The 22,896-nt window shown below is 36.4% G+C and overlaps 2 protein-coding genes across 7 annotated transcripts; both read right to left on the reverse strand.

The window, feature by feature from the left end:
• Positions 1 to 22: 22 nt before the first annotated feature.
• LOC105249458 (IQCJ-SCHIP1 readthrough transcript protein) lies at positions 23 to 19,488 on the reverse strand. Of its 6 annotated transcripts, none has more exons than XM_011254941.3 (13): positions 19,235 to 19,487; positions 16,166 to 16,240; positions 14,590 to 14,840; positions 14,066 to 14,161; positions 12,246 to 12,586; positions 10,927 to 11,292; positions 9,897 to 10,425; positions 8,662 to 8,759; positions 4,258 to 4,398; positions 3,760 to 3,871; positions 3,094 to 3,455; positions 2,643 to 2,854; positions 23 to 2,365 (listed from the first exon to the last, which is right to left on the reverse strand). In XM_011254941.3, the coding sequence occupies exons 2-13, from the start codon at positions 16,225 to 16,227 to the stop codon at positions 2,209 to 2,211; spliced, it is 2,727 nt and encodes a 908-aa protein (XP_011253243.1). In that variant the 5' UTR covers positions 16,228 to 16,240; positions 19,235 to 19,487; the 3' UTR covers positions 23 to 2,208. The 6 variants fall into 6 exon arrangements, with proteins under 6 accessions (XP_011253243.1, XP_011253244.1, XP_011253245.1 ...); XM_011254942.3 differs by lacking the exon at positions 19,235 to 19,487 and adding an exon at positions 16,538 to 16,759; XM_011254943.3 differs by lacking the exon at positions 14,066 to 14,161.
• A 793-nt stretch (positions 19,489 to 20,281) lies between these two features.
• LOC105249457 (growth hormone-inducible transmembrane protein-like) lies at positions 20,282 to 22,557 on the reverse strand. Its single transcript, XM_011254940.3, has 5 exons — positions 22,398 to 22,557; positions 21,958 to 22,207; positions 21,678 to 21,789; positions 20,754 to 21,374; positions 20,282 to 20,488 (listed from the first exon to the last, which is right to left on the reverse strand). The coding sequence occupies exons 2-5, from the start codon at positions 22,163 to 22,165 to the stop codon at positions 20,404 to 20,406; spliced, it is 1,026 nt and encodes a 341-aa protein (XP_011253242.1). The 5' UTR covers positions 22,166 to 22,207; positions 22,398 to 22,557; the 3' UTR covers positions 20,282 to 20,403.
• Positions 22,558 to 22,896: the final 339 nt, after the last annotated feature.

Raw genomic sequence — 22,896 nt, forward strand, 5'->3', positions numbered from 1 at the left:
CGGCTCTCTTTGATGATGCATTTATGACCACCGATTGCGCGATTTCGAATATTCGCGATAATCGTGTATATGAGCGATCTTTTTTCGTGACGTTTGTTTTTCTTTTTTTTTTTTTATATTACTACACAATCGATGGCTAAAAAGCTGCCCTCGTTCTCGATTAACTATGGGCAAAGTGGAGCACGTCTCAGAGATCCCCTATATGATTGCATGACAAATTTATGATGCAAACGTTATTTGAGAGTAGATCTGAATTGCCTTAAATACGTTAATTAAAATACAGTAAACTCGTTATGTCGTCTTCCCCTTTGATGAAACTGTCCCACTTTAATCTAAATATTCTTAGAAAAACAGTATTGCGAGAAATGGATATATTCTCGATTTATCCATTTGCAAAAAAGCAATGTGCCAAAAAGAATTCGTTTTTCTCATAACACGCAAGGATTAGAGATTTATTTGGGATTTATGATAAATGATATACATTAAAACGTACGAAATAATTTTCTTAATAATTTTTTTTCCACTTTCACTTAAAAATCAAGAAGGGAGCTAGAGATTAAAAAATTGAAATTATATCAAGTACTGCAATTTTTACTTACATGAGCATTTGTTTTTACTTAAAATATACCTAATTTGTATTATAAATAAATCGCGACGTATCAAAAGGATGAGAACCGGGGATTTAAGAAACGAAGTTAATTGTAGTTTTTAGATTCGTTGAAATTTATTTCGACTACATTCATTTGAAAAATCCTGCGTATGTAAATGAGATCGTCTGAGACCGACATGCAAACATAATACATGATACAAGAACCGAATAATTTACATGAGAATGAATAATTTTGATAGCGAATTCGAAAAAGCTCCGTCTTCGTATAATAGCGTAAACTCTCCGTTCGATCAAATATTTCTATGTTCGATTACATTTTCATAATTGCTCTAGATATTAACTAATCTTTTTTTTTTGCTAGATCATTTATTTGGATATGTAACGCGTTTTTCATTCTTCACGGTCATTGCACTTTGTCGTCTCCACCGGAGACGGACTTTTACCTACTTTTATCTACTTTCCACCTTTCTTTACAAGCATTGCATTATTCAAGAAAGTACGTCGACTTTCTTCGTCGCTCGCGATAGATAAAAACTAGTTTATCGTCTCCCCAGTATATCGTTTATCCGATTCAGGTGGAGAACGACGAATTTATACGCGAAGAATTTATAAAATCAATACCTGTGACGGTTTCTATTGGCGGATCTAGAGATCTACTGAAGCAGAGAATATACACATCCGAATAATTGTGGAATTATCGGAATCTAGGAATGGATTCAAAATTGTTATTTCCATATGCAATATTAAATTGATACGATTTTACAAAATATTAACATCACATCAACGCACGCGTGAACGACTTATAATGGACGACCGGAACGAAGCGTTCTTTAAACACTATATGGAATCTCGATACTGCAATAATATAAATTTCCGTTATATGTACAACAGAGAGAAGGGATCCGCTTTCGCTAATGATACGCTATTATTCATAAAGGCGAATAATCGATACATTCGTAGATACATGCATGTCGCGGGACATAATGTGAGCTTAGGGGCCGAGCGAATACAGAGCAGGAGATAGAGATGGAGAATCTCTTGGATACAAACGAAGGATCGTTGCTCTGTTCGCTTATACGCACATATGTAAATCTCTACTTCCACGTAATTAATGACGAAGCTGTAAAAATTCTTGGTAATTCAGAGGAAAGAGATATGTGCTGCTTTCCTTTTATGAGAACGATTCCACTGTTATTAAAGTTGATCGTTACAATGTCTTTTAGAGTTCTCGAGCAATTATACACCACGATCTCTAACGCAATGATTCTTCTAGTGTTGAGAAGCTTTTCTTCAAAGAAGAGTTTTCTTTTATTATCCATCTCTTGGAAAAAAATCTTTTCTATTTTTTTTTCTCGAAGCAGTTTCCGTTTGCTCTTTCAATGGAGATCATTTCGTTCTCTGTCGCGAAGAAAGTTTCAGTTCTTATTCTTTCTTTCATCTTCTCTTCTGAAAAAGGTTCTCTTGCCTACTTTTTCAAGGAAGATTTTTCTTCTTTTCTCTCTTTTCTTCGCTTTTCTTTTTTTCTAAAGTTGTTCGTGGTGTTTCGCTCCGTTCGGAGTTTAATTTCCGACGAGACTTCGTAGTCTCGTAGCGAAAGATTATTTTCTTACAAGGGCAACCAGACCGCGATTCAAGTGCGTCAATTTCGGTTTCATAGACAATTTCGTTGGAGTTGGAGAGGACTGCTGATGATTTCGATTTGCCGTCTGCTGCATGCTTTGCTGCTTCTTCTTCAATGATTCTTGCTTGGCACCTCTATTGTTTTTTTTTTTTTGCACAAACGAATTTATTATTTTAATATCTTGTTTTTTAGTTGTCATATTTTTAATATTATCTCGATAAGTTTTTTAATTAAAAAGCGCTTGAAAATCAAAGTTTTCACTAATTTTTGCAAATACTTTTTGCTAAATATGTAAATAATGTTGACAAAAGTCGAAAAAAAAATTAATCGAATAGACTAGTAAACTCAATCTATACCGTTTTTATAATTGAATATAATAAATTCTTGCATAAATATTTTAAAAGCACTCACAAATATCGAGTGAGATCTTCCACGTCAACGAGCATCGAATCTTGTTCCATGTGCAAATCATCTCTCCTCAAAAGTCCTTCAACGAGCGCTTCATTCAAAGCGGCAATCCTCGCGTGTAAATCGTTCGCCACTACTTGCAATTGTGCGACATTTAATTCCGTGAGAAGAACTCGGGACAATCTACGTCTATCTTCTCCCAGTTGAACACCGACCTAGAGAGAAAAGGCAAGATCCAAGAATTAATTAAATGTAAACGATAAAATTTGTGATTAAAAGGTAAACACAGACCTAAAGAAAGATTAAATGTCTCGAATATATATTCATATAATTCTTTTTCTCTTTGAATTTTTGGTAAATAGATTCTACATATTTTACGTATTTATGACTAATAATTAACAATTTATTTTAGATGCCTAGAATAATTAACAACAAACAAGAACTCTTTACTAACTTTTTCCAAACTGCATCGCACCATCTCGGTGATGGGACTCTGCTTCAGCCTCTGCCTCTCCACTTCCATTTGCATGTGTGCCATCTCCTTGGCTTGTGCCAGGGCCATTCGTGCTTCAGTCTGCAGTCTAGCTTGACGTGCGAAAAAGTCCGCCTCGTCAACTGGCGGTGTGGAGTTGGCGCTCTCGAGTCTCAGAGACGGAAGACTCAACACCTGTGGCCTCATCGGCGCGTGTTGCTTCCCGCCGAGTTGCTTCGAACCGAGAGACGTGGGTGTAGATCCGGGAGATGTGTCGTTTTCTGACCCCGGGGACTCTGTGTCCGACGAGGTCTCGTTCATGAAGCAGATCTGGAGATTCATTCCTGCGCGAAATGAATCATGATTCATCGTTTAGTATTTTAATTGGATGAGAAGATGCAAAATAATTGGATAATTTAGTGATTATTTTTGACTCTCTTCAAGATTATTATCAGTATTTTAATAAAATATGAAGTACATAACTATGTGTGAGCAAGAATGAACATTACAAAAGCAACGTATATTATTTCCGCGTATATTTATTAATGATTCATGTGATAGACTATCGCTTGAAAATTAATTATTTATAATTCGCGTATTCATTATTTATTATTATATAAGAAGAAAATAAAAGTCAATTCTACGAACCACTTTGAAGACGCGATTGGAGACTTGGCTTTCGTCCACGTTCGGCGCGTAAATCCTCAGCATCAGGCCCCATTGCGAGTCTCCTTCTGATTTCCTCGCGATCGTTCCGTCGCTGTAAATATAAATATAAAAAAGAATAATAGATAATATTTTATCACATAAGATCATGAACTGATAATCCTAGATCTAAATATTTCACATGAATATATAATAATACACGCGCATAAAGAAGTAAAGAAAAGATGAAGAGATCTTGAAGAAAAGATATAGAAGAGATCTAGACATGATATTCTCACAAAGAATAATCTTATTATCTGGATAGGACGCGAATTCAAAGTTAAACATATATCTAAAGCATCTAAAGATTCAGAAATAAAAGATATTTAGTTTAATCCTACATGTCATAAATAAATAATAGTATCATAAACTTTGATATTTCTATATCGATTATTATATCGTTGCTGTCCTCTCGCTAAATTTTCATAAATCAATTCGCACCTGCAGATTGCAATCAGATTCACCACGTATGACCCTGTCGAATCGTGTAATCAGATCTTCTCTTTCGCTCTCCTTCGTTTCTTGCTCGACTGATATACTCGGTTCCGGAGGTTTATTCGGCTCAGTTCCTTTATCATTATCCTGATGCCACACAAATTAACACTTTTCGCTTTTATAATGCAATATACACGATATACGAGACAATAATTTGATGTTACCCTCTTGCGAAGGACGACAGATTCGAGAACGAGATGCATATTATTAAATGTATTAAACATATTATTACATGTTATGATAGTCAGAGGCAATATCTTTTAATTTCTTAATATCTTTGCAAAATTGTAAAACGCTATCAAAAATAATTTTTAAGAATTATTTAGTCGATGTTATAGAATTATTTGTAAGAGAGAGAGAACAATCTAAATTATATCTTAATTATATATATTATATATATTATATATAGTATATATAGTATATTATATATTATATATTATATATATATATATATAATTATATCTTAATTATATATATATAATTATATATATAATTATATATATAACTCAATTTAAATTATATATCTGTTCGTACAAAGATGTAATTTTGATTATAGATATTTCCTAGCTCAATGTTTAGAAGTGTATTAAACATGCCCAGCATCCTCGTACTCGAGTTTAATTACAGATTATTTGACAAATAAAACAAGATAATTACGATCGTAGCAAGGGAACTTGCTTCTACATTAAAAATCTGTTTGTTCATTAACACCACGATTTCCGTGACCCACTTTCACGCCTGCGTCGGTCCGGAACCGAACCGAATCGTACAGTTCGTCGACTTTTCTGTCGGAACGCAAGTAGGAATCGGACGAATTATTAAATCTGGCGCATCCAAGCCTGACACTAGACGTAATAATGCAATCGCACGTGCATCAGTCACGTGCAAACGAAACGCGCATGAGAAGACATTGTAGAAAATAGCGAGGTTTCCTTACGTTTGCAATTTTGACATATTTCTCATCACCTTGTGTTTGTATCACATTTGTTTGAATATAACTGAAAACGTTAGAATTTTTAAACATCGTTTCCGCACTTCTGACTCATAGAATAACTCGAATTAACATATCTTGTGTTAGAATTGTGGCGACATTTCCGTTTTTTTAGAGTGTCGAAATTAAGCGTGCTGCAATAATCATTCGCTGCTATACAATGACAAGTATAGAAAAACACTGTCAATGAAACATAATGGTTGAATGAGTCACAATATTAAGAATGGAAGAGTATTTCAATAGCAAAGTATTATTACTCTGAATCATTTTGAATCTTGAGACAATTTGTAAATAATTATTTGTAAATTATTTCACGACTGCTGATGGAACATTGTTGGAATATATTAAATAAAGTGTGCCTTTTCTCAACTATCATAACATTTTTCCGCAAAATTATCAGCGAAGTTATCTCCACTCTCTTTGAGTCAATATTATCGTGTTATTCAATAAAATGTAATTTATCTTTGCATTATTTTTATTATTTTTATTATTTTATTTTTTATTATTTTCTTTATTAGCCAAAAAATAAGAATGAGATTATATATTAATCGAGATGAAATAACGATGTAACTTAGATGTTTTCTCTTATACTATTTGAAGAATGTGGTAAACAAGATTCGAGAAAACAGGCGAAATGTCAAACTACAGAATGGCTTCGTGGATTTGTATCCTTTCCTGTCTAACAATAAGTTACATCAGATTTGCCAATCGTGAATTATTACACTGTCGCCCTTCATCCTTCACGATAAGCTTCCCTTACAAAATCGAGGTCGTTGTCGTAAGTGAACGTGTAAAGATCCGTGACGAATCTCGAGTCCTTCTTGTAGTGTTTGCGCGACTTGTTGCTGCTGCCCATGATCGCGCACCACCTTCTATCGCAAGAATTGGATTCGAATAAAAGTCTCCCCCTCAAGCAACCTTGTCCGCAGAGTCAAACTTTCTAGAGTGTATCTGATGATTTTCTTGTACAATTTCGCTCTTTCCACTTCATGAAATCGGCTTCTCGCGATCCGTGATCAAGTCGTCGATCGGACTTGAGGTCGAGATCGAGGTTGCTGAGGTGCTGCTGATCCCGAAGAAGAGTCGCGAGAAGATTTGCCTGCGCGCGCGCGAAACGAAGACGGCACCAGACTGCAAAGCGAGTCGAGCGAAATCCTTCGTTAAGGTTTGCTGGCCGCAAAGGAGGTGTTCAATGGTGATGGCGATGGTAGCAGTGGTGGTGGTGATGGTGGTGATGGTGGTGGTGGTCCTGTCTACCGAAGCCTAGCACCTAGGAAGGCTTCTCACAGAGACCCCCGGTGAAAGTGTTGGACAAGGATGTGTTGGCTCGTGTGTGTTGGCCGCGTTTCCGAGTTCGTGCAACTCGCGGAAAACGGGTGGAGAATCGCATGGGTCCCGATGGATAGTTTACAATAGCTCTCAAAGTGAATGATCTGATAGTGAAATACGTTCTTGTACTCGTCTCTTGTGCTCTCGTTGGATCTCATTCCGGAGTAAAATTTCCAAACGCAAGGAAGTTGATACACGATATACGTCTCGTTACCTCGGTTCTGCATCGTATTTCGATTTGTATTGCATTGTATGCCGTTGTCATTCATAGCATTAAAGTTGGTATACCCGGTAACTCGATAACTTTGCAATCTGATAACTTGACAAACTTAACGCCACGATACGAAAAGCGCACTCCTTTGGAAAATTATGCTAGGAAGCACAAAACAACGAACTATTTTGGACAGCAAAACGTGGGTCTCTAGTTAAATACTCTTCTTTTAAAAAATAAAAATAAAAAAATAAAAATTCCTTTGCATCAAAAAATATTAAGGACTAAAGATATGACACACTATAATCAAGCAGGAGAATCTCATTTAAATATTGATCTGCGAGAAAGTAGCGTAAATCAATTTCTAAAAATTTTATGAAAACATTTTTATCTCGTTCCAATCTGCTGTCTATTCTCATACATATTCTCTTTCTCACAGAAGCAGCGTAGATAATTGTGTATTTCGCTAGAGATAATTAGAGACATATAAAATAGAAAGTTATACATTCAATTTGCACAATCGTATTATGTCGTATTGCGTACTGGAAAGTCTAGAGAGTGATCTGTTGCACGCAGAGACGCTTTAAATTTAATGCACTATGCAAGCTGCATCGCGTTGCAACAAAAGATCGTTAAATCATCTTCGGGGTCGTGCGTAAAGCGTTTCGGTTGACCGATCATGCGTTACTTTTAACCTACGCGCGATTCAACATTCGGTGCACGATCCTCTCGATATAAACCAACAACGATCGAATTTTAATTTAAAAATTTAAATTTTGCAGGGATATTATTAATTTATTATTTTTATTTATATATTATTTATTTGTTATTTTTATTTATATATTATATATTTATTATTTTTATTTATATATTATTATTAATTTTGTTGTAACAGAAAAATAGCGTAACGTCTCATACAGCACAGAACAGTAAATTGCAGTAATATGCTGCAATGTTACAACAATATTAATAATATTTCTGCAATATTTGGTACTGTTTGGGGAAAGCACATAATTTTCACAATTCAAAGCATCGAGAAAATAATATAATTCTGGATGCATACAAAGTTTGAAACTTATTATTAGTTATTTATATTTCATCGCTCATGCACTTCGTCACTTGAAATCGCCAAACGCGTGTCAGGGTTTATCAATTGCGCGATACAAACCATCGCGTCTGTCGATATTAATAATCGGAATCTCTTTTTTTATTTTTCTTGACATTTTTAGTGAGTTTTTTTAATAAATTTATTACAGAAATTTTCGTGTAAATAGCAAGATAAGATTTTGTAGATTGCGTGAGAAAGGCAATTTTAGAGAAAATCATTAGAATATTTAAAGCCCCAGATGTTTCTTTGTATATCTTGTTACATGTCTGTTCTCGTATCAAAGACCTACATATGCATCCGCCCACTATGCATGCCCCCGCAAAGTGCATTCAGTTTCGCAGACGCGAAACTTTAGATATGCAAAATTGGCGCCTTTATCCGCTGTTTGCCAAACATATTCAAGAGTCAGCGGTAATTTGGGTGGATAGAATGTCGAAATACGTTAAGTAGAATACGCGTGAATGAACCGAGGACTTTCGTTGACCCGAGAACTTGAATTAATTTAAGCCTTATTTCTGTATAAGAAAAAGAAAGCGAAAGGAGATATTGGAAACCGATAAAATCGCGCATGGAACTATGTATGGAGAGATGAATTAATAGATAAAAATATACACAGAGTCGATTGAGAATCAAATCACACGAGATTAAGATTTAATTTCTAACATTCTTCGTGATAATTATTGTTGGCAAAGAAAATTGTTAATTACTCACCCGACGTTCCTCCTCGCGAGCAGCTCGGAGATGCGACTCGATCGCGTCTAGATCGATCTTTGGCATTGCTGTCTCGATGTTGTAAACGTCAAAGCCGCCTGTAACAGTGCACGAGCGCTAAACGTGAGAACCTTTTGCGGCATGAGAGGAAGGCATGACCGAAACAGCCGAACGGAAACGAAAAAGTACCGGAGCATCGCGTAATCTCGAGTGGTCGGTCTAAAATTTACGGTTTATCTCGTTCGATGCATCCGAAAAAATAATTAAAAAGTATATGTACCCCAAGTCTATCATTATGATTTTTATCGTGATTTAATATGAATTTTATAGATACTAGAAATTTAAAAGATGTGTGTGAATTAATGAGAAAATTTTATTAAAATTCTAGAATTTTATTTTAGCGTAAACTTTAACTTTGAGAGTTAGTTAATACTGAAAACCATAAACTTGTGGCATTGCAAAAAAGTACTTACTGAGATAACAATCTATTTAAGTCACTCACATAACTGTACGTAATGATTGTATGTAATTCGTCGGATACGCTGATAATGCAAATAGTAATTATTTTTCCAATTAAGTGAAAAACATTGCAGTTAATTACCGTAAAATGTGCCGTAAAGTATATTGCATTCGTATATTGCATTAGAAAGAGTATACATATGTAAAAAAATATATATGAAATATTCAAAAGAAATATATTCACGTTTATGACAGATTTACAAATATTCTGAAGCAAAAAGTAAAATAATCAATTGTAGAAACAAAGCTCAATATTTAAACATTAATAATTATAGTAAAGAAAACATTAGTCCGTGCAATCAAAAATAATATTTTATTAATAAGAAGAGACAATAATAGAGAGAGAGACAATAATAAAGAAAGAGAGCAATAAAATGCAAAAATAAAGTTAAAATAGGAATTGCAATAATAAAAGAGATATTAAAATGTCACGTAAAAATATATATGGAATATTCAAAAGAAATATATTCACGTTTATGACAGATTTACAAATATTCTGGAGCAAAAAGTAAAATAATTACAGAAACAAAGCTCAATATTTAAACATTATTATAGCAAAGAAAACATTAGTCGGTGCAATAAAAAATAATATAAGAAGAGACAATAATAGAAATAGAGAAAGAGAGCAATAAAATGCAAAAATAAAATTAAAAATAGGATTTTACAATAATAAAAGAGATAATAAAATGTCACGTAATCAAATATCAAGTAATCACCTGATCCGTCAATATCGGCCCTACGTTTATCAGGGCGCCTCTGAGAATTCGAATTTCGCGACTGTTGTTGCTGTTGCTGCTGCTGACGGCGCTTGGCCTGATTCTTGACCATCTTCTCCTTCTTCCGGACGTCCGCGCTGGACGCCTCCGGGAGCTCGCGGTCCAGCAGCTTGTTGGTATCCTCAATGCGATCCTTGATGACCGAGGTGGCTCGCGATTGACCGCCGCGTATGCTCTCGATCGACTCCATCGCGACCACGTCCGGCACCGGGGCGTACTTCTCGAAGTCGACGCCGATGTCGCGGCCGATGCTCGACAGCAGATCGATCTCCTCCAGCTTCGTGTAGGTCGGTCGTTCCTCGGCGAAGCCCTCGGAGTAGTCGCTGTTGCTCTCCGACTCGTCGTCGTCGGCCGAGCCGCCCGCCGACGTCGTCACCGGCTGGCGATTGCCTATTTTGGACCGGTCTAAGTGAGGCAACTCCTTTGCCTCGCGTATCAGGTCGATGTGCTCCACCGCGACGTCCTCTGTCTGCGTGTCCACACCGAGATCGTTTTCGTATTTAATCGACCGTGCACGGGAGTTAGATGGGCGCGAAACACGCCGGTGCGACAGGAAGTAGGATTAATCGGGATGGTGATTGTCATGCAAATTAAATGTACGCCAATGTTACAGGAATCTTGCGCTAAGATATTGTATGGATATTTTATGCTAATCAAGTATTAATTGTATAGACGAATAATATAATTAGCATGACTTAGGAATCAACAGAAGAGTTGGACAGATTTAACTTGTATCAGATTGTGAATACAAGATTGTTAGATGAGCGCAAAATTAGCTATTATGATAATAATTAGATTAATCAAAATCAGAACAAAGTAAGTAAGTACTGTGAATATTAATATTATTTAAAGCCAAAATTACAGATGAAATCATTTCTCTTCGGAAGTCTTTGTTATCGTTGCATAAATGTTTTTTTAATTGCATGTTACAAGACTCAAGTCGTCAAGAAAACCGCCAATTTGAGCTCACCTCGCTGATCTCGCTGGTCTTCCCGGAATCCAGGATTTCCTCGATCTCGGGAAACTGCAGACTCTCATTCACACTGGTGGTCAGCTCCACCAGCTCGACCTCGACGGGTACCTCCCGCTCACGCTTGTTCTCGAGGACCGCTCGGGACAGTTCGGGCGTCTGCTCGCTTACCTGGTCGGCCAGACCTTCCTCCCGTTCGTCCAGGAGCGTCAGGTGGGTCTCCGCCTCGACGACGCCGTTGACGACGACCTCCTCCGGCTCGGGCGACTGTGCCTTCTTCTCGGACCTAGAGACTTCCACGCTCTTCACGTAGTTAATGCACTTTTCCGAAGGCGGCACCACCGACTCATACAGAGAGGTCACAGTCTGGAACGAGAGAGACGAGAGCGGCGATGATGATGTCACGCGAGAATACTCTCGTAGGAGTATATTCGATTATTTTTACGCGTTGATAACTCGTGCCGGCTGTTCTCGTCCGGTTTTGTCAGTGACAAGTGTGACTTAGTCATAGAATGAGTTCGCGGGAGCGAGAATGATCAAGAATCGTGCGAATCAAATTGGTCCAATCTCTTTGCTGACGGTCCAAGACGCAACAGGATCAAACATCCTTAACTTGATAAGTAGACATCAATCAATCATTCATTATACATTTTCTTCGGAATTTTAAAATATTTATTTAAAATACTCGAAAAAGGAATATTTTCAAATATATTATTAATTATATTAATGCTGACGGTCCAAGACGCAACAGGATCAAACATCCTTAACTCGATAAGTAGAGATCAATCAATCATTCATTATACATTTTCTTCGGAATTTTAAAATATTTATTTAAAGTACTCGAAGAAGGAATATTTTCAAATATATTATTAATTATATTAATGCTGACGGTCCAAGACGCAACAGGATCAAACATCCTTAACTCGATAAGTAGAGATCAATCAATCATTCATTATACATTTTCTTCGGAATTTTAAAATATTTATTTAAAGTACTCGAAGAAGGAATATTTTCAAATATATTATTAATTATATTAATAATTATATTATTCCTTATAACTTGAATTATCAATAACAGTATTAATCGGCAAAAATGTACAATTTTTGAAATATTTTATTATTTTGCAAAACAAAGAGAGGAGGGATTTTTAAAGATATTAAAAAGTTTGTCACAAAAATAAAATTGTACACCGTCAAAAATATGTACAATTATCGCTTATATCAACAATCTTTCGAATCTACAATACTTTAATCTATAGATCCTCTCACATTAAAACTTGGGAGAACCACGAGTGTAATCTATTCCAAGCGTTCGATTACCTGTATATTAAACTTGGGTTTCTCGTAAAAGATCTTGCGGTCGTTGCGCTGACCGCAGAGATGATTGATGCTGTCGTCGACGTTGTTGTTGTACTCGTTGCCGTTCTCCGGGACTATCTCGGGATGGACACCGTAGAGGGGCGGATAGTCGGAGCAGCTGTCGTGCTCGTCCTCGGTCAGATCGGTATCCGACAGCAGGGAAGGCGCCAGATGCTGGAAGCCGGGATAGTTGGGGTTGACGATGCCGCGGCAGCCCGCAGGTAGATTCCCTTCCTCGGACCAGTCGGACCACTCGGACGGCGTCAGCTCGCGCGACGAGTTCTCGTGCGGTGAATTACGTCCTGGAACATTTCGCAGTCGCGATTCATCTCAATATTGCCCGGATAATTGAACGTCGTCGCATTAGATACTCGTGACTCATCGTCATCATCAGGCTCGCGTGCTCGTAAAAAGCGTTCGCGATGCGACCCACACACGAGATTCTCAATTACTCGGCACGCATATGTAATTCATCGTATTTGTATTGCATGAATAATTCGTCTGGTTTAATTAATTGATTGACAGCATGTCTTCTGAATATTTTTGGTATCCCATGGATAATCTGTTGCTAGATAGATATTATTGATTGTCATTGGGCAGATCATCGTGTGTTTATAAAATCTTTGATTAATAAGATTTATACAATTTTCGATTTCATACATGATTACTTGCATAAAGGCTGGTTGCATAGATTCTTGGCTTTGCAGACCGTCCTTTGCTCATGGATCTTTGGTTTTATGGGACAGATTATTATCTGAAGCTACGGGTGCTGTTTGAATATTATTATAGATTAATACGAATAAGAAATTTTTTTCTTGATTTCATATAAATTTTTCTATAAGTAGATAAATAATAAATTCTGTAAATTATTATTTTTTTTGGAACATATAATTTGTATTCTAAATTCAAATTCTTTTAAAATTAGATCTTTTCTTTTTAAATTAGATTTTTAATTAGATTTTTTAAAATTAGATTTTCAATTTAGATTTTAAATTAAATTTTAAATTAAAATTGAAATTATTTAAATTTATTCTATGCATATATCCTTTATATCAGAATATTAATTCCATACATTAATTCTACAAATTTTTATAGATAATTCCACACACGGTTAATTTCATATTCTGCTCGAAAGTAATTTTTTGGGAATTAGCATCAATCATAGATTTTAAATCCTTGATAAAAGCAATGCAATAGTCAATATAAATTCAATTTTTTGCAACAAAATAATTATCACGTAAGCTAATTATCAACCCAATAACTGCCAATAACTTTGATTGAATTAAAAATCCCTGCTCTTTACGGATGATGGTTAATGTCAAGGATGCACGCGCGCGTTATTAATGGCATTCAACGGAAAATATCGAAGTTCGCTACGCTTCTGCAACGAAACCTTCAAACACCATTGCTTTCCAATAAAATCGCGGACATCAATATAGGGTAGCACTTAAAACAAGAGCTTGAAAAGTAGGCCAATCCATTGTTGATTCAACGGACATAGAGATCTATATTAATGGATCTAATGATTCAGAGATGTACGTCCATCTATTACACAGATATTTCTCCAGTGAGTTTATTTTATCATTTTGCTTTTTTCTCAAACATTTTTTCTCCTTACATTTTATCAATTTTTTAATTAATTTTTTTTTATCATTATACGTAACTTTACGAATTAAATATAATTTAATTATATTGTAAGGGAAACTACATTATATGTGCCATTACGTGTGCCTCTTCAAGATTAAATCGTGCATGGAATAATTCAGGACGAAGGAGCTCACCTTCGCAATCGGTGAGGCTCTCGACGGAGCTGTTCCTTCGTATCCTCGACTCGATCGGATTGTTGTTTACATTGGCGGATTGCTCTTCGATTGTGCCTAACAATACAGATCTCTTACTTACACGTTACTTTTTCCCGTTTTTTTTAGATCCTCTTTATACTATCGACTCTCTTTCTCTGAATTTATTTCAGAGATTTTTCACATCTCTCTAATTTAATTAAATTGCATAAGAAAATGTATCAGACACGACAAACGATATGCATCTATTATTGAAATTCCCTTAAATTATTGACGTGAAAATATAAATGACATAAATATTAACCCAAGGTATAATAAAAAAATATCTTATCGAGAGCGTAAAATAAAAATAACTCTCGCACACGAGATACAAGTCGATATCTGATAAAAAAATAATTCCGCAAATATTTGTATATGAAGCACGAGAGGAACATTCGGAGGGTAATTACTCCCCCTGTTTTTTACTTCGAATCGATATATATATATTTGTAGACCCCAATGCTCACCCTCGTAATCGGCGAGGCTCTCGACGGAGCTGTTCCTCTGTATTTTCGGCTCGGTGAGATTATTGTTGACGTTGGTGGACTGCGGATTGCTTTGCTGGACGTTGTCGCGCGCGATCGCCAGGGAGGACCACGTGGTGGTGTCCTCGGCCAGCCGGAAGTCCGCCGACTCGTCGACCGGCTCCCGGGTCGCGTTCTCGTTGCGATCGCCGGCGATCTCGCCGGCGCCGATCGGCTCGGGCCTACGGAGCTGGCTGCGAAGCGAGACCGAGAAATGAGTCCAGGTGGATCGATACTACCGTTGCCGTTAGGTATAACACTCGGGTTTGCCGATGCTCGCCGAGGCGGTATAGGCGGCAGCACGCCTACGAGGCCGCCTCGGATCAGACGTTTATATTTAGCGCCGACTTATAACTAGGAACTGATCAGGCAACTTTGTCGCAGTCGGGTAAATATTATAGTAATTGATTAATGCAGTCTGTATGTGGCACAACCGTTATGCATCTCTTACATGTGTGTTGCAGAATCTTAAAGAGAGGATAGGTGCAAAGGATACATGCTCACTATAAATTGGGATATTATTAATAAATGCTAATTAAAATTAATAACGTAATAAAGTTCACCGAGGTGATCGCTAGGTCAATTTTTCACAGATGAAAAATAAGTGTCAAATCAAAAACTTATATACCTAAACTAACGCGTTCATTGTTTCGTATATACGCAACAATTTATAATCTTCTTAGAAGAATTGAATAATTTTAAATTTCAATAATTATATAGTCTTATTTTAATATTGTAATTGTCATGTCAAGAATATATAATTATTTAATTCTGTTTTTAGAAAATTATAATCTTTGATTTAAAAATGTTATTTTCTATCTAGCATTGTTTCTTTTCCATTCAAGAAAATTAAATCTTAAATCATAAGAATATATTTTTCTTGATTAAATTATATAAAATGGCTTCATTCAAGTAAGCAATTATTCAATCAATTATATTTTTCTTTAATTAATGCGATATAATCTCATTTCAAGATTTCCATGTTAAAACTAAATATATTTTCAAAACAAGAATGTCCTTTTTTTCTGTCTTCGTTTCGGTTAAAAGTATTAATTACGGTTTAATTTCTTAATCATTTGTTGGAAATGAAAAAAATCATTTTTAAAAGCGATGCGCTTTTTCTTACTTTTTGTATCATTTTTTTATCGTCAAAGGAAAGCTATCAGCTCAGGAAAAATACACATATGTCCTAATCATAGATTCTTTTCCTAGAGTTGAAAAAAGATTGTGAATTAATCGAGCATTCAAAGTATAATTGTAAAGAATACAAATGTGATAAAAATAAAATGTATTGATAAAAATCGGTCATTAAAATCACACAATGAGGATTAAAATTAACACCCACGCTCAAAAACACGTTACGTAATATGGAAAACGAAGGCAGGGGCTTCTTTTCGCAAACGCTCCGGCACGTTCCGTCTTTCTTTTCAGGTTTTCAATTAGGTGATCATTATCTCCGCACGTGATCGGCCGGCCATCAATTAACCGCCTTTCGTGCTCATCTCGTCAAGATACTTACTTGTTGTTCAATCCTCCGGGATGCAACGGCACCGAGATCGAGACGGATTCCCTGAGCCGCATATCGATTCGTCGTCTGAAAAAGAATACGAAATACGGCCAGCTTAATTCACCGTCTCCGGGAGAAGAGGAGTCTTGTGTTCACCACCGACACTAATTTCCTCTCTCTCGAGAAAGCGAGAGGGAGAGAAGAGAAGGAGAGCGCGCGGAAGAGAGCGAGATATCTTCTTCCCGATCGCGAAACGATAACGTTGGAGAAGCTGCCAATCGAGAACGAGTTGCGACGGAGTCGCGAATCGATCGTACGCCACGCTCTCTCCGTCTCCGGCCGGCATTCGCGAGGCTACCGAGGGTAAAAGGGAATGGGACTCACCATCCGCCATGTTGAAGCCGTGCGCAAGGGTGCTCGCGTTCAACCCCGCGGTTTATCGACTCACGACCGACACCCTCGTTTCACCCTCTCCGGCCCGCTCCCCCCTCCCTCCCTCTCCTCTCTCTCTCTCTCTCTGCATATGTACAGCCCTCTACATGTTCGCCACCCCCGCTCCCGCGATGCCAGGGACGATTTTACATACCCGAGCACCCCAAGAACGCCCTCAACAATTCACTATCGTTGAATTTATTAATGATGGATGTTGTTTCTGCGTAATTTTTTTACCTACATTCATCTTTTCGCATATTACATAATTTTTTCTTCTGTCTAGATATGCATCAGAAATATGAAAAAATCAAGTTAAAAAATTTTGGAACAACTTCGATTGCTGTAATGATTTAAGAGAAATTATGAAATTTTTATAGATAAAAAATTCTCTACAGAATGATCTATAATAGATTTTTATCAAAAAGTATAATTTAAGTTTTTTTACTAATCTAAAGAAAAATGAGAGACATAATAATTATGATAAAAATGTATGCTTGTACTGCGAATGACGCAATTGATTTTTTTGTTACCCCCTGGAACCGGCACTGTCGTCTGCGTAGTGTCATCTCCGTCTCGCACGTGCGCGTCAACCCCTCAAGTAGCTTGAAGCAAGCCCCTTAACCACCCTCATCTTGTTTTCCAACCCCCCGAGTCTTCTTTCGCGATGTGCATCATTCTTCCGCGTGTCCAACGTATATAAGAGCAAAATCATTGAGAAATGGTACTTTGGCGACTTGCCAAAAGAGTTTCGCAATTTTCATTTTATATAGTAGGCATGAATAATTATATCCGCATTAATTCCAGCAACACAGCAATTAACTGGCCTTGAGAAATCAATCTCAGGTTTTTTTAAAGATTCGTTTGTAAAATATTTTTCGATAGAAAATTCAGGGCACATTCTACATTTCTAAAATTTAATTCGTACATTCCAAAAATTTATATAATTTTATATTTAAAATTTAATTTGTTATGCACAAAAATGTATAAATTCCAGAAATTATCTTATTCTAAAATCTACGTTGAAAAGGGATTTTTAATTTTCATTTGTAATTTATCTACAAATTATAAAATTAATTCCATACATTAATTCCACGAAAATGTTTAGATTTTAAAGAGACCTAGTATATTTAAAAAAAATATTACAAGTACATTTTAGAAAAATATCCCTCAATTTAAAATTACAGATTTTGCAATTCGTATTTGGAATTTTTCATTTCTTTAAAGACTGTCTTCTCAGTGCGAATTGATGACTTCGCAAGTGCGTTACTGGCGTAATCACGCAGAGTCACGCGTCGATCGATCGTCTCGTCGAGTCTTGTCGCATCGTTCGGCGCCGCTCTCTCCGTCTCGATGTCTGTCGCATTTTTATACACGCACATTGCCGTTGGCCATTAACGAGATGCATTTTACCGGATGCATCACTGCGTTTAACGCTTCGAGATCCTCCTGATCGCGAAGCGATCGTACGAGATGTTGTGATGCGCACGCGAGCGAAGAGATATACAGTTATTTTCGGTCAACTGTTGTTATAGCACCGAGAACCAGTTGATCGCAGGGAAATTTTAAGAAAACGATCGAGGAAAAATTGGAGAAAGTTTATAAATCATATAGAATTGAATGGAGTAATTTGTTTAGAGCTGGAAATAATTAAAACGATACAATCCGCGCCTAATATACTTTGATAAGAAATTTAATAGTTATTATTTCATAAAAGTACGATTTCACAATTATTAGATGAATATCACTTACTGGATATCGTGTGAATTTCATTCTTACATTTTTAAATTCTTAGAATAATTATAGAAAAATCAATACATTGTTTCTCCCGATTCTCAACTATTTCAAAATTATTTCATTCGAATTTGCATAACTCTCACTGATTTATACATCAATTAAAGTTGTATAATAAATAATCATTCTTATTATACTCTTTGAAAGCTATAGAAGTAAAATTGTATCGATACATTTGTTATAAATTTGCGACTTGAACAAAAAATGAATCGATATATGTATAATAATCACATCACTTTTCAAAAAGAACTTAGGAATTTATCGGATTGAAATATGTTGAATTTTTTTAATAATAGTACGTTTATATTTGCAATTTTAAAAGTATTCTGTAAAAGAAATAAAGGTCATTTTTAAATAATTCATTAATTTATTATTAAAAAGAACTGGACCCCAACTGGTCCACGATTAATGCATTTTAATATTAGAATATTAAATATGAAAATCGCTAATTAATATCATTTAGCGTAATTCTATGACTTTTTCTTCCAGTATTCGAATAATATTGCAAAATATGTCATTAATCATTATTGGTATATATAAATATATCATTCTAGTAGTATCAATAATTATCAGATGATAACGAAAAGAGAGGAGACTGCATTTTAAAACTTTGGAAAAATTAGTGCATCTCTCACATATAATTTTAAATACGTCGATATCAATTAGTATTCTCTGATCGATCGGATAATTATAAAAATAAATGTATCTAAGCAAGAAAAGAAGATTGACGCAAGCGGGACTGATTCACATGATTTTCAGGCTACGTCAATTTTTCAAAAAATAGCGATGCAACGCAATCGCGCACCTCCATTGTCCTAATATATTTCGTGTACTTGTAAAAACTCGTGTGTCACTTACGCTTTCAAATCGACAGGACGCAAGAGGCTCTCCTCGCTCCCCTTCGACGTCTTTGACGCGCTGCCTCAGGAGTCTCGCATCCGCCGTGACGGAAACTGACGGAAACGTTGCACCAAGTGTACAGCACTTGGATATGTGTACACGATGAGCGAGAGCCGGACGCTACGCTGTGACTCACTCGTAGAAATGCAAAAGGAAGCGCAGTGATGCGTTTTCATGCGCGGCGCGAACCAAAGGAGACTGCGAGGCCACGGTGTCGGCGTTCAATGTCCCTCTCTCTTTCTCTCTCTGTCCGATGGATATCACTCTCTCGTTTCGACGAACGTTTTTGTCTTGGTATCCCTCTCGCACGCCCCCTCGTCGACTTCACCCTTGGTGACGAAGAGAACGCAGGCGCAAACCCCTCTTTGCCGTTGGGGTTGCTGACTCGCTTTGTCCTCCTCGTTTCGTGACGCAATCTCGTCGAGAAAGAGAGGGAGAGGCACTCGTCAATTATCGGTTCGATGGTCGATTTTGATTTGAGATGGGAGAACCGAGAGAAGACTGACATATTGTCGCGCACGTCCTATAATCTCGCCTCCTCCTCCTCCTCTTTCTCCCCGCCGTGAGTGAATTAATAATAAAGTACTAGGAAATTCAATTCGCATTTATAGATAATGCAAATTTTAAATAAAATTTATATATCGATTTATCTTGATATTAAATAGGTATAACGCAGCTAGATACTTTTAGCGCTCAGAGGCTGCAAAAATAGTCGTCAAATAGTCTGAATGAAAAGTGATTTACAGCAGTGAGAATTGATTAGAAACATTTATATATTTCATCATCAGATGTATAGATATAATCCTAGCATTATATAACGTTTGAAAATAATGTATATATATTTTGATAAGTCATAAGCAACAATCGTTGTATTATTACAGTATATTGTGTAATAATTTTTTTTTCTCTTAAAAAACAAGACTTATACATACTGTATAAACATATATAAATGAAATATTTAAGTACTGAAATATTTAAATTTATTTATCTTAATTTAAAACTGTACAATTTATAATTATTATCAGTTTATTAAAGCAAATGTTATAATTAAATTGAAATATTCTATTATAATTTATATGTTATTTTTATAATATCACTCATCATTAGTGTTGTATTCCTCTATTCCTCTATTTACGTCTATTACCACCGCCGGCCAATATGGATAAGATTCGCACAAAGATGTTAATGGTGTCCAAATAAATCGAGATTGCGCTATAAAAATAAAAATAATATTAATCTTATATAATAAAATGATTCTTATAAATATCTATATAAATTATTTTATGTGATAAAGATATTTTATAAATCATGTTTTATGCAGAAAATATATCATTAGAAAAAAAATTATCCAATATTCCAATTTTAAAAAAGTATTTAAAATCACACTTCTATTAATATTTCTAGAGAAGAAATTAACATTTGCCACCATAATCTTGAATAGAATCCTTTATATATTTCATGCTCCTCAATTACTTACTTATTAATAGGATCATACGCTGCTCTGCCGTGAGTGTTGTACATCGGATACGTTTCCGCCTGCTTGATAATCCTTTGAGTATCATAGAGTAGAAATCCAGAAAACAGCAGGAGACCGCCATAAAGCGCTATGGAGTGCAATCCCGAGCCGAGGATAGTCGTAGGTGGAAGGAACATGGAACCCAGCGAGCTGACAAACACCACACCTAAACCGATAGCGAGTGGACCACCCATAGCTAGAAACTTATCACTAGGCGCGCAAACTGCAACCGCTGACAAGCCACCGACGACACCGGCGGTGTACCAAGCCGCTCGGAGGACCAACGGTCCACCTAGAAGTGATAAGGGTGCCAAAACGGCGCCCACGATGCCAGTGTGCACCAACCAAGCCATCTGCTTTGCACCGAATCCTTCCTTATACGGAAGTCCCTGCGCAATCATGCCGCTGCCGATCATCGCGGCCAATGTTACGCCCAGAGCGATCCATCCCTGGCGCATCACCATATTCATCACAGCAGGAGAACGTAAACACATAGCCGCGGATGCTGCACTGGCCGCGATGGACGTGCCAAAGTACATGTAAGTAGATTTCACTCTGTCCCTCACGTATTGGGGCCATAAGCTATGTGAAAGAAAATAATTCAAAGTTTTATTCATGTTATTAGTACTAATTTTATTTGAATTAAATTAAAAATTTTTGATACAAAATAAAATGCATATTATTCTTATATTGATATTAAATTTTAAACTTTAAAAAATTAGATTTTAAACTTTAAAATGATATAATATAGAGACAATATATATTATATAATTGTATCGAAAAGCAACCTAGAATCTACAGTAGATGAAAACTCCAAATTCAATAATAAGCCTTTTATATTTTTATTAAACATTAAAATATCTTTTAATATAACAAGTTGCATACCTTGCGTGATCTATGGCACCTGTTTGTGAAGAAAGACCCAATCCATAATAACAAAGAGCACCTAATCCTATTACCGCTCCTCCAGCAACTGCTCCTTTTCCAATATTAAATGCTGTGGACAAAAAGTACTGTCAACAAACTGTATAAACACAATCCGAAAAACAAATTTGTTTTAACACTGTTTACTTAGAAGATCTTATCATTAGTAAGTTAGCTAAGAGATTATTTTGTACAAGTCTTACACACATAAATATATTGAAGATGAAATTATTCGGCTTACCAGTTTCACCAGCTGGTGCCATCGCTTGCTCCGCTGCGGTTGCTCTCCTCCTCGCGGTCCTCGTGTAAGAGCTACGTCCATCGTTAACGAATAATCTCGCAATTTGACCCTTGGAGAACTGCGGTGTCGTCGATGCGACCGGATTCCTGACGAAGGACGTCAAGCCTGGTGAGACACCAGCTCGACAGATTCTCGCTGCCAACAACATCCTGCTCCTTTTTTAATATCCTTGTGCGATTAATTGACAATTCTGTTGATGAAATAAATGTTTATCGTTACAACAGCGTATATATGCGTCGTTATAACGTATACGCCGAATTTAGTTTACGTGGAAATGTTTCACGATGAAATTTTGAAGGTTCAAGGAAGAGATCGAAAGCAGTCGTTCGTGGAGAACAGGCGAAAAAAACGCGTTGAAAAAATTCTCGTGATTTACTCACATGACGCAATAGCGATGCGATTGTTTCCCCGAACCCGACGATCAAAACAGAACGACACAGTTAGCTGGCGCATGCGAAACTGCGACGATCGATCGAGAGCGATCGCGAGCGGTGTCTCCCACGTGCTGCGCAATATGTCACGTGGGCGCGATATGTTACAACGAAATTTCTCGATAAGAATGCGTTCGGGAATCCTACTCGTGGAGTGGAGTAGCGTCGAATTGACCAATCAGGATAGAGAAATTTTTGCTCCCTTTGTCTTGATTGGCCAATTGAGCGCTATTTGATCCTAGGGGTAAGATTTTCGAATGCATTCTCACGGATGATCGATGTATAAATATAGCTAAATAATTGAAATAATTATCAATTGCATAAGAAGACAGAAGCATTAGATAGCATTATAAGAAGGCAGAACTGGAAACGAAATGTTTCAATATTAATCTGTAAAGTTTGTAGTTAAATTAAAATGTTTAGCAATTATTCTTTGAAATGAATTCTC

The sequence above is a fragment of the Camponotus floridanus genome, unplaced genomic scaffold, assembly GCF_003227725.1.
Source record: "Camponotus floridanus strain SB8 unplaced genomic scaffold, Cflo_v7.5 scaffold10, whole genome shotgun sequence".
In the NCBI taxonomy this organism is placed as follows: Eukaryota; Metazoa; Arthropoda; class Insecta; order Hymenoptera; family Formicidae; genus Camponotus; species Camponotus floridanus.